This window comes from Xiphias gladius, chromosome 12 (assembly GCF_016859285.1).
Source record: "Xiphias gladius isolate SHS-SW01 ecotype Sanya breed wild chromosome 12, ASM1685928v1, whole genome shotgun sequence".
NCBI lineage: Eukaryota > Metazoa > Chordata > Actinopteri > Istiophoriformes > Xiphiidae > Xiphias > Xiphias gladius.
This window is the reverse complement of record NC_053411.1, coordinates 14,255,958-14,271,927: the sequence shown is the minus strand read 5'-3', so window position 1 is coordinate 14,271,927 and position 15,970 is coordinate 14,255,958. Positions and strand designations below refer to the sequence as shown.

At 43.0% G+C, this 15,970-nt stretch overlaps 2 protein-coding genes across 4 annotated transcripts; one reads left to right on the top strand and one right to left on the bottom strand.

The window, feature by feature from the left end:
- Positions 1–428: 428 nt before the first annotated feature.
- On the bottom strand, positions 429–3,222 carry si:ch211-63p21.2 (FH1/FH2 domain-containing protein 1). Of its 2 annotated transcripts, none has more exons than XM_040140628.1 (8): positions 3,135–3,222; positions 2,752–2,934; positions 2,245–2,364; positions 1,981–2,142; positions 1,383–1,639; positions 1,012–1,234; positions 814–914; positions 429–675 (listed from the first exon to the last, which is right to left on the bottom strand). In XM_040140628.1, exons 1-8 carry the CDS (start codon positions 3,168–3,170, stop codon positions 606–608), a joined length of 1,152 nt encoding a protein of 383 aa, XP_039996562.1. In that variant the 5' UTR covers positions 3,171–3,222; the 3' UTR covers positions 429–605. The 2 variants fall into 2 exon arrangements, with proteins under 2 accessions (XP_039996562.1, XP_039996564.1); XM_040140630.1 differs by having other exon boundaries at positions 544–675; positions 797–914.
- Positions 3,223–7,820: 4,598 nt separating this feature from the next.
- si:ch211-63p21.1 lies at positions 7,821–12,886 on the top strand. Of its 2 annotated transcripts, XM_040140657.1 has the most exons (7): positions 7,821–8,063; positions 9,286–9,387; positions 10,003–10,092; positions 10,333–10,407; positions 11,236–11,306; positions 11,428–11,599; positions 12,622–12,886. In XM_040140657.1, exons 2-7 carry the CDS (start codon positions 9,319–9,321, stop codon positions 12,829–12,831), a joined length of 687 nt encoding a protein of 228 aa, XP_039996591.1. In that variant the 5' UTR covers positions 7,821–8,063; positions 9,286–9,318; the 3' UTR covers positions 12,832–12,886. The 2 variants fall into 2 exon arrangements, with proteins under 2 accessions (XP_039996591.1, XP_039996592.1); XM_040140658.1 differs by lacking the exon at positions 10,003–10,092.
- Positions 12,887–15,970: the final 3,084 nt, after the last annotated feature.

Below are 15,970 nucleotides of genomic sequence, written 5' to 3'. Positions count from 1 at the left end.
TCGTGCGCGCTTTTAAATTCTTACACAGAAGCAGACGCAGCTGTGGCGGGGCGCCCACGCGCCGTGTCCACGCGCGTGCCTCGGCCCTCGGGAGCAACTGCTGCCGGAGACGCCGCGCGAGCGACGTCGCGAGCTGCCCCTCTCCGCTACGACGGTGGGCATGTTGTAGAGTGCAATGTAAGGGGGCAATAGAATGCGACGAAGAGTAGACTGTAAAGACAAAGTGGAAGGTTTTAATATAATGTAATAATGAGGAAAACAATGTAACGTAGTATAAATGAGGATTCTGAAGAGGTCAACAGCATCATCATATTTTGAGGCTTTATTCCGGCAACATGGTCATGCTAATGGCGTAAATATATATTTTTTAATTTATTTATTTTTTTACACATTTTAATGTTCACTTTGATGTATTTCATTAAAGCATACACACACACACACACATATGCATGGATGTTTGGTATATTTGCTATCAAAACAGATTTTCCAATACGTTTCCACTCCTAAACAAAAACACAGTTAAAAATTAAATGGCACCTGAAATGTTTGGCAATATCTGTGACTGTAAAGGCAATGTCCGAACTTCGTTCTAACACACCAGCGACTCAGTGAGTGAATGGCTTCCGAAAGGACATCGGCGGGGGGGTCACCACTTCAGTTTCCAGGAGAACGGGCCTGAGAAGTAAACAAACGTGGGTTCAGTGTAGCACGTTCAATGGGTAAAGAGAGAAAGAAACACAGACGAAGAGAAGCAGATTGAGGTTTTGTTCAAGAATGTGCTTATCACAAGAGGCACCTTGGACGTCAGCTGACCTCCTGCGGCTTCGAGGCAGAGTGGCATCCAGCTTCAAGGTGGAATCCGGTGTTTTCAGCACCTCCTCCAGCTTACACTGCTCCTCACTTCTCTCACTCTCCTGATGAATCGGCAGGCACTCAAGTTAGTATCTGAGTGATAAGATATAACTTGAGTGTAGAATAGTAGATCATTGTAAAAGCATCTTAAATGAAAACCTGCGTGAGAGTTTGTTGGCGTTTCCTCCTGCCGACGGGAGTGTTGGGGCCTGGGCTTTCTGCTCCACTTTTCTGTCGCTCCCGCTCTCTCTGCAGCAGGATGCCCTGCCGTGTGGTCCTGTACTCCAGAGAAAAGTTACTGATGGTTTTACAGAAGTCCTCTGCTTTGGTGTCTCTCACCATAGCTCGGGAGTAGCCTAGGAATAAGAGGAAAGAGTGGAACCTGGAGAAGTAAAAATGAGGAGGGAAAACAGAAAGTTTTACAAATGTATCAATGTTAGCTCGACTAACAGTTGGCCTCATGGCCCAGCAGCTTTTACAATTTGGGAAGTCATTTTGATGTTATTTATTGTACTAAATGACTAGAACACCTGTTGATAACCCGACGATGGACAGCTTTGAGGACCTTCAGCCTCTCCTCGCACTCTTTCAAAATCTTCGGCAGCTGGTGACGGAGTGGACCTTCTGGGGCCAGGGCCTCATCTCCTCCTCCTCCTCCGCTCCTCTTCTCCCCCTTTCCTCCTTTCCTCTTTTCCTCAGCCTTATCCAGTACCTTAAGCTGCTCCCATGACGCTTTGCACAGGGCCTCTAGCTGAGAAAGGCTGGACTGCACCAGGGAGTAATCGCACTTTAAGGAAGAGAAAAAGAAGGGGAGGTTGTGCATTTTGAAGTGGCTTTGCAATGGATTGTTACTTAGATTAATTTTGAATAAATTAACATGGTTGTTTTTCTCTTAGAAATAGGATTGCATTAGATTCAGTTCCAGTTTTGACATGGTTTGGACTCTCTTCATACCTGATCTTGAATTTGAACTGAAGTCAATTATGACAATCTTTACTTCAGCCTTTTTGTTATATTCAAATATTCCTTCCTCAGATTCAAATGCACAAATAGCATACACACTCAGGAGACACGCACACACACACACACACACACACACACACACGTACAGTAGATTTAACTACACACCTTGCCAGCTTTAGTGACAGCACTGATGTCGGAGTAGAGATCAGAGGATTGTGGGTAGAGCTGCAGCAATAGCACACAGACGTGGTGCAGCAGGGGCTGGCGGGAGTGTGTATCCCTCACCTGGGACAGCTTGCCCAGGTAACTCAGCTCAAAACCACGGGCCTGGGTGCATTAAAATGTGAGAGAAAAGAAAAGACTCAACTAACAAATTGAAAACTGCATTAAAGATGGAAGGCATGAAATCTGGGATCACTACGCACCCACCTTACATCCATTCAGAAAGTTACCGATCGCCAACACTGTTGCCAGAATACATCTAAAGGTCTGGCTTGCTGCTAGCTGTTCCATGGCCAGCTTCAGATGGAAGAGAGGTTCGGCAATTTCCTGTTAAGAGGAGGGACGCATTTAGAGGACAATATGATGATTTATAATATTTACCTTTAGTTTGGTGACATCCTCAGTGATAGGAAGTCATTGTGGTGCTGTTTTTCTGCTCCCTCCCTAAAGGGATAACACGTCAATCAAACAATACTGTGACGGTGGATTTTTTGATGAGCCTTTGTAGGTAGCACCATGGTGGCCGTGCCAATGCTCATGCTAGCTACCTAGATTTTTTAGGTTTTATTTTTATGTGAAAACTTCACAGTTCCTACATGAAGCGTGTAGGCTGAATCACTTTTGCATCACTGACGTCCTAAACAGACATATATCTGCCTGAAATGCTGTTGATTCCATTTCATTTCATTGCATGTCCATTCCACTTTCACCTACCTTCTCTAAGGAGTCGTAGTCCAAAGCGAAGGCCCACAGCTGAAGCCTGGAGCTAAGGTGAGAGATTTCCCCTAAAGTGAGGAGGCAGAGCTCGGCCTGGGCCAGATGAGAGTGGGGGTTCTGGGCCTTGGCCTCCTTGATCAGACAAAGTTCCTCTTCTGTTGGGATTAGTGCTCGAAGCCGCTGTTTTAGATGGAATGTGAAAAGAGATTAACTCGAATGGGACTCCCTGCTGTGTCTCTCCCACTGCATTCCGCACAAGTTTCATTTTACCATAATAAGGATATGGTAAGGGCAATAACCTGCCTATCCAACAAAAGCAAACTTTAAAGGTTAATCAAATGCTGATGCTGAAATTCTGGAGGACATGACCCCTACTGTACCTGAATGTCCTCTCTGTCCAGCACACTGCTGTCCATGCTGTAGATAGCTGGGGGGAGAAGGCGGGGCGGGGGAAGGCTGCTCAGTGCAATGGTTATGATGTTACTTCGCTTCATCCCCAACACTGAGACTGATGGCTGCTTCTGTGTTGAGACAAAAAGAAGGATAGGAGACAGTTTCATCAAGATGCATTACAAGTATTTTTGTAAGTGCATTTTAGGACTGCTTTTAGCCTACTGAGGAAGCGTTTGAAAATCAGATTTGTAACATTTTCTGCAAATGTATTCATGTATTTGTGCCCTTTATTCCACTAGTAGTCCATAAAGATCAAGCCGTTTAAAAATACCTCATGCAAGAGATTTCATACAGTTTAAAAAGGGGTGGTTTGAATATTTTCAGCAGATGGAAAAATTGCCACCTGCACCATCCTGCTGAAGGCAAGATAGCTTGAAATATACAGTCAATAAGATTCCAAATCCTGGCAAAGGCCTGTTGATGACTCTGTGAAGCTTGTCATCAGGACACCTTAAATAGCCTTTTATTTAATGACTGTGCAAACATTTTTCTCACCATATCCCCAAAGGTTTACATGCAAAGAAAAGGAGACGACAACTGATGTAGAACCACACAAATAAACCTGATGCTGTGAAACTGTGGTTGTTTACCTGCCGGCCAGAAGCCACATTAAAGGATGTGCTGCTGCCCTTAGACTCAAACAGGTACTCTAGTCGGTTTGTATCCAAATGGACAGGTTCAAGGCTGGCCCAAATAGTCTGGGTCCCAAAGCGTGTCATCCTAGGAAGGGGAGCCAAAGTCTGCAGTTCCCTCCAGTGGAGCTTTAAGGTGCGACATTTGATGGTTGTACCTTTAAGGGAGGCTGAGGGCAAAGATGGGGCAAGAGGGGGAGGAGGAAGAGGAGGGGGTGCTGGAGGGGCTTGGAGACATGTTGACGATTCATTGATGGAATTGGTTCCCTCGTCCTCCGTACTGTCTTCCTCATCCCAGAGGTCTGAGAAATCCAAGGTGTTGAGACAAAGACGTGCAGCAGGTTTGAGGATTGAACCCCAGGGTTGATCAAAATCCCATGTCAGGGGGTTATCCTTGGTTTGGTCTGACTCCTTCATTGGTCCTTCAGAGTTTTCTGTGACTCAGAAGACAGTTTTGTTGATATTCAGTAGCATTACAGTGATAAACAAGGTTATCATTTCTTTTCTGTGCTCAAGAAAAGGTGACTCCAAAAAGCACACTTCTTCTTCATAGTAGAAAAAAATAATTCCCTTTCAGATCTGATCAGATGAAGGGCATAGTTGTTTGAGTCCTTATATTCCACAGAAAAGAAAAGCCTGAGTCCTTCCTTGTCTCCTCTTCTCACTGAGCAGTCGGCAGCCACCCCACAGACTCTGTATATACCTCTGGATGTCTGTGAATGCTCTGCCTCACTTGTTGACCACAGAAGCACATAAATCACACAACCAAATCACAATCTTCAAACCAGATCTGTGTGTTCTCACTTCACTGTAACCTGCATTTGCCTTGGGTGCAGTGTTTGTCCCTCAAATCTAAAATGACGAGTCGTGTCTGATCCAAAACTTGACCGTTCTCCTGCTTGTGTGCCAAAGACCTTTTACCTCAGTCAAAGAGAAACATTTCATGTGAGTTTTGAAGGGTTTTGTTTAGACCTGCATCCAATTCTGATGAATAAATCCAAGGAACGCTTTTCTGCGGAGCTTCCAGAGTATCCAAATGACGTGCTTCTCCAGCTATCCTTTGACTCTCATTCCCTTCTCCGTCTCTTACTTTCTGTAAGTGACAGTGAGTGAGAGTTTCAGAGAGCAAAAGAGAGAGGGAGAGAGGTGCATTGGTCCGTTGGTGCATCAGTTCTGGTTTATTTGAGTTGCACCCTTTCCCTTAATTTCCTTATCGAGGCTCCATCTCCTGTTTGTATTGCTACTTGTGTATACACAAACCTCTCTATCTGCCTCCGAAGATCTGTTACTTCCCTCCTTTTCTGCCTCCCCTTCTCCCCTCTGAGCGCATAAAAGAACACGTTTGGCCAAAGTTTTTTATTACACGCAACATTGCGGATGACATATCAGCATATAGTAACTGCAATCGCCAAAGCTACCTTGATGTTATAACATTTCAGTGAGTATGCTTATGTTGTCTTTTTGCGAATTTTATAAAGCAACCTTGTCCTAAAAAGCTCATTATGCAGCAGAGAGAAGGATTATGGACAGCAGTGCGGGAAAACATCTTAAAAAGGAAGAAATATTCCTTGATAAAACATTAGGGTGCAGTGCACAAAATTGCAAAAACATTGCAGCATAACTGGCTAAAACAAATTATGATCAAAAACATTGTGAGAAAATATGTCTCAATCTTGAAATGTCTATAAAGTATCTGCAGTATATGGTATATTAGGCCAAAGCATACAGTATACATGTTCACATGAGTCATTTGCATGGTTGACATGCAGCCATAATGAGGATCCCTCCCTTGGCCATTAGGTCTCCCCTAATTATACTTTATCTTGGTCAATGGCCCTGCTGTCTAGAGGTGGCGGTGGGGCTCATGGGACACTGAGGCCAAACTTAGCTCTATTTGGAAAGCTTAGGTCCTTAGTTTTCAAGCCTGCTGCAAACGGGGATTTAGATGCTCTTTTTCAGCATCTTATCTCTTTATAGTCACACTTTCCACTTCTTTGACCTCTAAAAAAAAACAACATACTACTGTTACAACTGTGCGTAGTAATACAATGTATTACTTGCAATTTTTAAAATCTACTTACTAATAAAAATCAATTTGGGTTCGAATACATCCAAATGAATATGAAATGGATATGACCAAGATTCAATTATTAGTGACAATCTCAGTTGTCCTTGCGGTGATGATGTGGCGCAGTTACTGAAACAGACAGATTCCGGGTGTTTTCCTTTGATGAAACTACCCTGGAACTTCCAAGTTTCTGTGTGTGTGTGTGTGTTTGTGTGTGGTTGTATATACAAATGTGTGCATCTCTTTTCATCTGTTTCTCTGCGTGCCCCACCGAAACTACTGAGTGTATCTCAACTCTCTCAGGGCCCTGACAGCACAAGATAATGATCAGGGAAAACATTACGCGTAATCACTCCCGGTTTGCTTTGAGAATATTAACTGTTTTAAGTGGTCAGGCTCAGGAACCAGAGCTTAAATTTTATCATGTAAAGGTTATTTTGAACTGGGAACGCAATCTCATACTTATAAATCCTATTAACAAAAGGGATACATTTCCCACTGTCTGCAGGCATTTGTTGTGAGTTAGGGCAGAATAGTTAGATTACTTTTTTGTAAATGTAATGATGCTAAGAACGATGACTTATGATGATGCAATAGTTGTGCCTTTCAGCCAACAAAATCTTGAATGCATTGCAAAAGATGAGTTCAGTTGTGCTTTGAGCAAGATTTGAATTAAATTAAACCCCTCAATACACACCTTTGAATGTGCACCATTTTTCTCTAGGCAACCAAACGTCTCATTTCCTGACAGACAATTACATACCGGTGTACCACACTGCTATGCACCACACACTCATTGCAACAATGCAGTGACAGTCATGGTTTGCGATTGTCTGAACGTAGGATGCCTCCTTTGGACCCAATGATTGGTGGGTTCCCAAAACCACTTGTATATCATAATCCAGGTTGAGAATCCAGCCAGAGGTAGAATAATAATTTAAAGAATAAAGATAAAATACATATGACAAACTAAAAGTTAGTCTTTTCTAAAAGTTTGGCATTAAGAAACCTAGGGCCCCTGAAAGCTCCAGCTAATTTGAGTTAATGTAACAGAAGATTTGGGAATATGCAACAGTGAAGCAAAATCACAAAAGACATGATATCGCCCATAAATTTGGGTCCTGCTTTATTACCTGATCTTGAGGCCCTGTTCTGAAGTGGGTCCCTGGGTCAAAATCTAGTTTAAGATTATTTTAGTTTTGCGCGTGTGTCTTGCATATTCCTACATAAATGTGTTCGATCAAATTACCACACAACAAATCTGGGAATATTGTAGCATTTAAAAACTGCACACACTGCATACAAAGTGGGAGAAATGGGCGTTGGCAGGGACCCAGCAGCTCATTTTTGTCCCAGGCTCTCATATACGTTGACACAGGCGTAAACTTAAGATTCCCCTCTTGTTTATTTGCAGAAGTTTTTGTTCTTTGGAGAGCCGAAGTCTTACTTATCACCCCTTTAGCTGATATAATTGCCTATGAAAACCCTACTTAGTATGTTAGTCGTACACACCTACACATACGGAGTGTATGGAGCTCATACACACTTACCCAAACTGCACTTTTGTTAGCCCTATAGCATCTAAAATAGACATTCAAAAGAAGACATTCTGGAGAGTATAAACATGAACTGCATTTTTTTTTTTTTTTGCATCCATTATTTTTTCAAAACGATCAAAGAAACACGTGTAATACATGCATGTACTGTACTGTACTGTGCTCAAACTATCATTTTGAATTTGTCCAATTAAATTTTTATGAAAATCAGCCAATGCATACAGCTCCTGCACGTTCCTCCATTCCGCTTTTATTTTGAAGGCCTCGAACGGAAGTCCCTCCTGCCGCTTTCCGCGCGCCCGCGTTGTTTTTTTTTTTTTTTTTTGTTGTTTTTGGGGAGCATTCGGCGTCCCGGTGAGCGCGCGCCTCCCGGACCGTGGCATCCCGTCGTCGTCGTCGTCGTCGTCGTAGTTCGGGTTTTGACATCACACACAGAGGATTAGCCACAATGTCAAACGTCCACAGGCAGCGCGAGCTCACGGCTTCCACGCGCCGCGAGGATGAGAAGCACCGCCGCGTTCCCCTGCTCATCCTCTAAACGCAAAACTCCATTCACCTTTTACGGGTTTGTTCCATGTTCCCGGAGAGGATGCGTTTGAGGTAAGAAGAGGGGGTCACTCTGTCCTTTTATTTACTATTGTTATTCCTTATTATTACAGATTTATTTTCGCCTGTTTTCCATAGACGAGAACAGTCTTATTTGTTTGAACATCATTGGAAAACACCGTGTCTCTCCGTTGACGGCGTCTTTCCCCCTTCTCGTCTTTATGTGAAAAGTTGTCCGGCACCAACAACATTGACTGTCGTAGGCTCTATTACGTAATGGGAGTGCGGACGCAGCTGAGCAGATGTTACACTGCTGTGAGAGCAGATCTCTCGTGGCACGACCCCGCTGCTTACGTTTATACAGCATCATTTGTACACTTTTTTTTTTTTTTTGTGGGAAAACATCACTCGTTTCTTCACTGATCCAGTATAAAGAAAAAAACAAAACAAAAACAAAACAAAACAAACAAACTTGAAATTACGGACAATTATCATTGGCCCATCTAGGATTTAAATCCTCCACATTTTGGGGAAAAAAAACGGCATTACTATGGAAACTATTGGAATAGTGAGCACTGTCAGTGTAAATAAATCCACTTTAATATGACCCACTTACTTTAAACATATTGACCACCACAGGCGCCTCGAAAGTCCATAGACTGTTTCAGTGATTCAGTTGTACTTTCATTTTCAAATCAATAAAATCTGTGTCCAGTTTTTAAAGCAGTGGCGGCTTTGACTGATCAGCATCACAGTTGTGGGACACACAAAGCAAGGATGATGTTGCCATGCGAGAGAAGGATAAACACCATCCAAAGTGATTGTTTTATTTTCTTTTATCCGGCAAAAGTCGCTCTCAGTAAGATTAAATTACCAGATGTTTACAAAGCTGAAGCCCTTCATTTATCAAAGGTGCCATTTCAGAGAGTAGTATTCTAACATCTTTCTGATCGCGACACATATCACAGTATGGCAAGTGGAGGCAAAATCAGATGTAAAATAATCACATTGATGTTTAATGGAAGGAACTGCTATGATTTACATTTGACTGGACTCCTCATAAGTCTAAAACGAACCCCTGTTCGATTGGGACAGAAGCGTAACATCAAATCAAGACGATGCAACACACCCGAGAGTCAATAAACTGCAGTCTCGGAGAGCACCGCGCTGGTTTGCCGCTGTGAAAATAATCAACCCGTCAGCGTCGAGACGCAAGAACCCAGTTACTCTGAGAGTCATTCAGCCAGTTTGTGTGCCGTGCACGTGTCCCCAACAGGTCTCTGTGAGCGTGTGAGCCAGGTCAGAGGTCATGCTGCGGAGGGAACCTGACTCCCACGGCCTCTTTTCCTCCGGCGAGACGTCTGACAATGACTGTGAGGTGGGGTTCTTTATTTATGTCCGTTACCTGCGTAGCTCACGATTCTGTATGAGGCAGTAAAGTAAACTTGGAGTCACGTCTTGTGGCCTGTTATTGGCACAAAGATACATTGCCACAATAACGAGGAATAACACCAACGATGAATAGTCTACAGTAGTCATGGAACCATATATCCGACCGAGTCATGAATAATGTGGTAATGTAATTCTCTGTGAAACGCTGTTATTGTAGCTCTGATGTTATTTAAGTCTTTGACTGAATCACGTGGATTTATCAGCACTCGTAGCGCAAGTGTCCGGCGCTGCCAGTCGGCCGGACACTTGCGCTTTTGAGCAGTTTAAAACGCGAGTAGGCGGAAAAGGTTAAAAGCCAGAAGAATGTCATCACTGAGCCCCCTGGACAGGGATTCAGGATATTAAAACTTAAGCTGATGATATTTAGCAACCGATCATCTTCAGGTTCATTCTACGTGGTACCGTAGCGCATTGTATGAGTCTGTGTCCATCAAAGCTTCGCCCGTTGACTTTGGGACGAGGGGGCCTCAGATACGTAAGGTCAACTCACAGATCACGTTTTTTTTTGTGTGTCCTCTCTCCCTTTGTCTCTCTGTCTCAGAACGGCGCGAGTTGTGTAGAGGTAGACGTAGCGTGCCTGTGCGAGGCCGGTCCCTGTACACTTTATTCAGAAGCACACGCGCCTACGCCGGTGAGTGCTCGGGCCTCCCGCCTAAGTGTCTGGAGCCATCCCTCAACCTGCTCGGATCACGGTGGCTTTGACTTCCCACCGACCCCTCTATCTCCCCTGTTGCTGTCTTTGTGTTTTTTTTTTTTACTGTCTATTTTAAAGGAACTGTCCGTGGTGTTGTCAGATCGTCAGTCCTGTCACTTCTGCTGAAGTCCATCAGCCAGTCACTCTCGGCTTTCCCCTTGCTCTCTCTGTTCTCAGGACACGCGGCTGTGTGAACACTGTGGAAAAAACAGAGTAACCATAACCAGGTACTCTGAGGGATACGGCACAGAGGTAAAGTGTGAGTGCGTTTGTGTGTGTGTGTGTGTGTGTGTCTCGAAAAAGCCCATGTGTGCCTAAGGTATAACCACTTCAGACACCTGAGAGTCTCACCTGCATGTGTCTGCGGATGCAACACCTTATCCAGGCTTTTGATATGTGTGTAGCCCTTATTTTGGCAGGTGGCTGGCGGGTTTGTAAAGCTGGGTCAGGGTTCCGGCGTGTAGTTGTCCTTCCGGACAATCAGTGCCCACTTTCGATACCTCCGGAGCCTCAATTTTTTAATGTGAAGAACAGTGAATTGGAGAATCGCTTTAGAACCGGGCCTTGGATCTACACAGTACGTATCAATTAGCGGTAGGCGTCGGTCTTTATATCCGCATGTAAGCCACTAAGTAAAATCAGGAGATAGGAAACGACCACATTGAGAGTCTCTGAGCTCGTTAGTCATGTGTAGAGGTTGCAGCTGACTCACGCATGATGATAATAATGGTGGTAATCGAAAGTGACGCATGAGAGGAGTCACACAGACAAATGCCATCATCAAGTGTTGTTCCTGGTTTGCAAATAGCGGCGGTCGGTGATGATTCACCGGGGCTATTTGGTTTCATCCGGCACCTTCAAAATAAAATCCCTTACAGAGCGAATGCGGAGGATGTGTTGGAAAAGGCTTTCAGTTTTTTTCTCAAAAGGAAAATATTTGCCATACATGACCCAACTATAACAGCTTCTAGCATATTGTACTGTATTATATTTGCCTTTTTTTTTAATACTGTCTTTATCCAAACACATTTTAGCATCCTATTAAATATTGTGTATTTTATACGTCTCATTCTTCTGTAGGAGGAGTGTGTATTATCTGACCCTCAGGGGGAGAGTGATGCAGATGCAGATATAGAGGATACAGATTGCAGGTTTGATGTGCACAAACACACGACATTAACACGTGTATACTCACACACGGTGTATCTCTGATGTACATTAGTTCTTCCCACGTGATTGTCTAACCCTGTACCATTTACCGGATTGGTTCAGACTCCAGGAGCCAGGTTCTCTCCAGCGAATCAGCTCGCGGAGACGCAAGCGTCCACGGGTAGCGCGGCAAGACACCACGGAGAGCGAAGACGACGGTGGGAGGAGTCACAGATCCCACCGCTGGAACCTCAGGCTCAGTCCGGACAGAGGCCACAGCAGGACCATACTGGAGGTAAAAGAAAAACCACAGTAGTGTAAAATATATTCAGTTCTGTACATCTGGCCACTAAGGTACCACGGTCCTGAGAAAAAGTCCAGTCTTGCTAGTTTAAACCCACAGAAATTCTGGTGTTGAGATGGGTGTTGGATCGAAAAAGGAGCTTAAATATCAAAGTGAAATCTGCCTTAACACTGCAATTAACAAGTTTGATTTGTATTTAAATGGCGTATGTGGTGATTTGAGAGGTGTAAATACCGTCTTTACTGATTAGTTTTTATAATGCTATAAACACTATAAATTTGATAACCATGTCCATACTAATAACATTGAAAAAAAAAAAAAAAAAAAAGGTTTGTGGGCGTATGTGCATTAATTGGACGGAATACAGTAGAGAATCAGACAGAAAATGTGAGGTCAGAAAAAGAGGGAGGTAACATGCAACAAAGGTCCCCGGCTGGATTATTGGAGCCAGTAGTCGTTTACATCGTTGCCAAATGTTAAGTAACTGGCGGATGCAGCGTGTGTGGCATACATTAAAGGTGCCCTTGGGAGTTTTTTTTTTTTGTTTGTTTGTTTTTTTACCACTAGAAATGCTATAGAGCAGTATCTTCATGAGTGGGTCACCTTTTATTTCCACCACGTGCAGGCATGTAAGTGACGCAGTACATGCGCCCGTTGGTTTTTCACTCAGATCGACCGTTGGTGGCAGTAATGTGCCAAGACATGTAGCTAAGGATACACACAATGCGTTTCGGTGAGAAAAAAACTAGACGTAAACACGGCTTTTTGTTTGTTTACAAGAAATCTCCAAACAGCGCCTCTAAGGGCTTAAATTATAATATGAATACGAATATTAATATGGGTGAATATTTATTGTTGGACTGATAATCAGTGTCCCCTAGTATAAACCTGGGTGAACCAAATACAACACTACACATAGGTCAGGGTTTTTTCTTATTATTTGGATGGAAGAATAGGTGTATTCAAACACCTACGTTGAGTCAACTCTTCTCTGTCCTCTTCCTGTCTTTCAGGAGAGCATATCACAGGTCAGGCCGCTGATCATCTGCCGTCCGAACGTCGAGGGGCACAAGGGTCCAGTCGAACTGTCCCGGGGCTCCAAACTGATGTCTCTGTGGCCGTCATCCCTCTCTCTTCCTCTTATCCTCCTCCTCTCGCTGCCCCTCTCCCTCTCCCTCGTCATTGTCATCGTGTCTTTCCTCCTACCGTGGGCCAGTGCTTGACCCCACATTTCTGTCGCAAGAGAATAGTTTAATTCCAAAAATGACAAAAAAAAAAGCTCCACCAACTTTTGAAATGTAGTGGATAACACAAACACAAACGGAACACAAACGGGAAAAATGGATGAAAAACAGATATGGCCCTCCATATTTCAGAAATATTTAATTCTCATATTGTTTTTTTGTTCTTTTAGGGGAACATTTGGCCTTTTGGCTCCATTGAAACCAAAAAAGTTACAGTCTTTCATAGTGCACCCGTTAGAACCAAACCATTCTCTGTACATTTACATCCAGAATCTGTTCATGATGAATACAACATAAACATAAACTCAGTGCTTGCGTCTGCCTCACAAAATCTCACCTTCCATCTCACTTCCTCACCCCCACTCATTTGTAAAAATAGACCTCTCGTCTTGCTCCTTATTCTAATGAACCACAGGAGCGATATGGCGGGGGGGGGGGGGTTTCAGGGTTGCGCAGGTACATTGCGCAGGAAAATAACAGGCTCTACAGGAAAACATGTAAAAGACAATGCTGCTGAACTATGCAATTCCTCTGCTCCTACCGCGGCATCTTAACTGCTGTAAAAGGACGTCTCCTACGTCCTTGGCACTGTTGTCACCTTCTTGGCCCCGTTTCTCTCTGATGAATATACGTTTTGAATGCAGGGACTTTTGGTTCTAAAATAGACCGCGACCCAATTTAAAAAGCAATAGCAGGAGATATATGATATAGCTCCCGACATGTATGATATACAGTACATCTGTTATTGTAATGAAGAGATCACATGTATTATCTTACTTGTTGCAGACTGATTTAAAAAACAGGTGGATCCCTCTTCTTCTTCTTCTTATTCCTGGCTGCACTTACATGTTTTTAGTAAAATAAGCTGACCTCAAAGTAAAATGAGCTTTAGTGGAACTTAATTATGTTATGTAAAGCAATTTAAACACATAAAACTATTTCACAGTCTTACAGTTGAAACATTGCTATCGTGTTTAATAATATTAATGTTATGTCTATGTTTATGAATTATTATTTAAGAGGAAAAGTGAGCTTGACAATCAGTCCTGCTACTTATTTCAAGCTGAAATAACTGGAAAAAGCCATCTTGACATGGCTTCTCTGGACTGTATGTTTAATGTTATGTTTTTGAAGCCATGATTATTTTTTTCACACCACGATGAAGTTGCTTGCATCCCTGTAGGGAGGTGTTTGTTTCTAAATTAAGATCAGGTTGTACTGTATGAGGTAATTTTGTTAATGTTTAAGACCTTTTTCTCTCCTGTTGTGTTGCCTGTCTTACATCTCACATTTTATTTCCACGTGTATGTTCAGCTCTGTTTCATGGGGCCATAGAAGTTCAATAAAACTAGATTGTATTTTGCCAAAAAAAAAAAAGCTTCCTTTTTATATATACCAGCAGTGTAAAATCAGCAAGTTGTGGTTTTGTGTGGGGTTGTAACCACATAATCACCCATAAAACTTTTTACACGTCGGTTTTTTGTAAGGGTTTGAAAAAAGAGATATAAGATGCTAATGAGTGAGTTTAAGAGGTGATGGTAGGCTGATTTTGTTACCTTCGGGCCAGAGCCAGGCCAGCTGCTACCCCTTGTTTCCAGGTTTTTATGCTTTCCCAAAATGTTGAACTATTCCTTTAAGTCTTTAATTTTAGAATAAAAGTGTTCCTTCAGCTTTGCAGAAAAGGAGTGAATACTTTGATAAGTGGTGACAATGCCTGTTCGTGCACTCGTCGTACTTCTGCTGATGTTAAGAAGAAGGGGGAAGAATTTAAGCCTCGCGGCCCAGCAGTGTTTGCTGCTCTTGAGGAAAGGGCCTGAGGGGGAGGGTCCCGTAACGAGGTTAGCGCTCTTCACTCCTCTCACTGCATGCGTCGTCATGGTAACAATCAGGACTGCAGAGGAAACAGACTTTTCATAAGTAGACTGTGAGCCGCTGCCCAGAGCGAGACACTCACTGTAGGTGATGATGTGAATAGAGCAACATCTGGACATCTGCTGTGATACAAACTCAGGATGTTTACATGACAGTATACAAATACGTTCAATCTGGCAATGAAAATCCACTCTCGTCCACTGCGGCATTTATAGAACAGTTCTTTTCAATATTTAATTTTATTTCCATTTCTTAATATCCAGTGGAGCTGTTTGGTAGCTGTATAGGTTAATGCTTGCACAGAGCTTTTTCAACGTGTCCCTGAAAAAACGACATACATGCTCCAATACAGCCTTCTTTGGATAAATGTATGGAATGTATGAAAGCGGCGTGCAGATATTTGAATCCTTACAAATACAACACACACACATTCAATCAGGAGAGAAATGCTTTAACTCATAATGTTTTAAAAATTTTAAATATTTAGCTGAATTTCTCAGTTTGTTTAAATGCATTCAACCTCTCTTTTTTGCGTAGGTTTGAATGATAACCTGATTTACTTGTCTACTTGTTTAAACCTCCCTGTGTGTATGTACAGTAGATGTGTGTGTGTGTGTGTGTGTGTGAGAGAGAGAGAGAGATCCCTCACACGTGAGAGGCTGTGAAAGAGCAGCTGTTGTGTCCTCAGGTAGGAGTGTGTTTTAAAGCGAGGTGTCGCCCACCAGTTTCATTTCCAGCGCACCCACTCACAGTTCTTCAACTTCAAAGCATTGCAGTAGATAGAATTTCAACAGGAATTCAGTCTGTGTGGACAAAATTGAAGTGTTGCTCCAGTGATCTTAGAACATTTGTGAGGTAATCTTGCATCACAAATGAGAAAAGACCTTTAATCGGGGGTAGTGGGTTTGTATTGCGCAAGAGCAAGTATGATGGGGACATCATCTTCCTATGAAGCTAGCTAGCTACTTAGCTAGCAGAAAAATGGTGAGAAGCATCGATGAGATTGACACAGCTGTACACGTTGTTGCAAGTCGTCTTACAGAAATAACAAATCATGAATCAACATATTTCTTCCTTCAATATAAAACAGTAAACTGCTCCCATCAACCACTACCGCAGTTTCCATATCAACTGGAAATGATGTCGGTGGGATGGGTATATCACTTCCCACTGATTCGTAAGGGAAAAAACAAAACTACCCCTCTTCTGAACAAGAAATCAGCAAACACGAACACACACTTCAGGC

What these genes read in the sequence shown, in the direction of transcription:
- si:ch211-63p21.2 (XM_040140628.1), bottom strand. Translation starts at nt 3,170, where the DNA reads ATGGACAGCAGTGTGCTGGACAGAGAGGACATTCAG. An exon ending in CTGTCACTAAAGCTGGCAAG is followed by an intron (nt 1,640 to 1,980) that starts GTGTGTAGTTAA and finishes TCTTCCTTAAAG; the next exon opens with TGCGATTACTCCCTGGTGCA. An exon ending in CTGCCTCGAAGCCGCAGGAG is followed by an intron (nt 676 to 813) that starts GTCAGCTGACGT and finishes TTTACTTCTCAG; the next exon opens with GCCCGTTCTCCTGGAAACTG.
- si:ch211-63p21.1 (XM_040140657.1), top strand. Translation starts at nt 9,319, where the DNA reads ATGCTGCGGAGGGAACCTGACTCCCACGGCCTCTTTTCCTCCGGCGAG. An exon ending in CGTCTGACAATGACTGTGAG is followed by an intron (nt 9,388 to 10,002) that starts GTGGGGTTCTTT and finishes TCTCTGTCTCAG; the next exon opens with AACGGCGCGAGTTGTGTAGA. An exon ending in ACAGCAGGACCATACTGGAG is followed by an intron (nt 11,600 to 12,621) that starts GTAAAAGAAAAA and finishes CCTGTCTTTCAG; the next exon opens with GAGAGCATATCACAGGTCAG.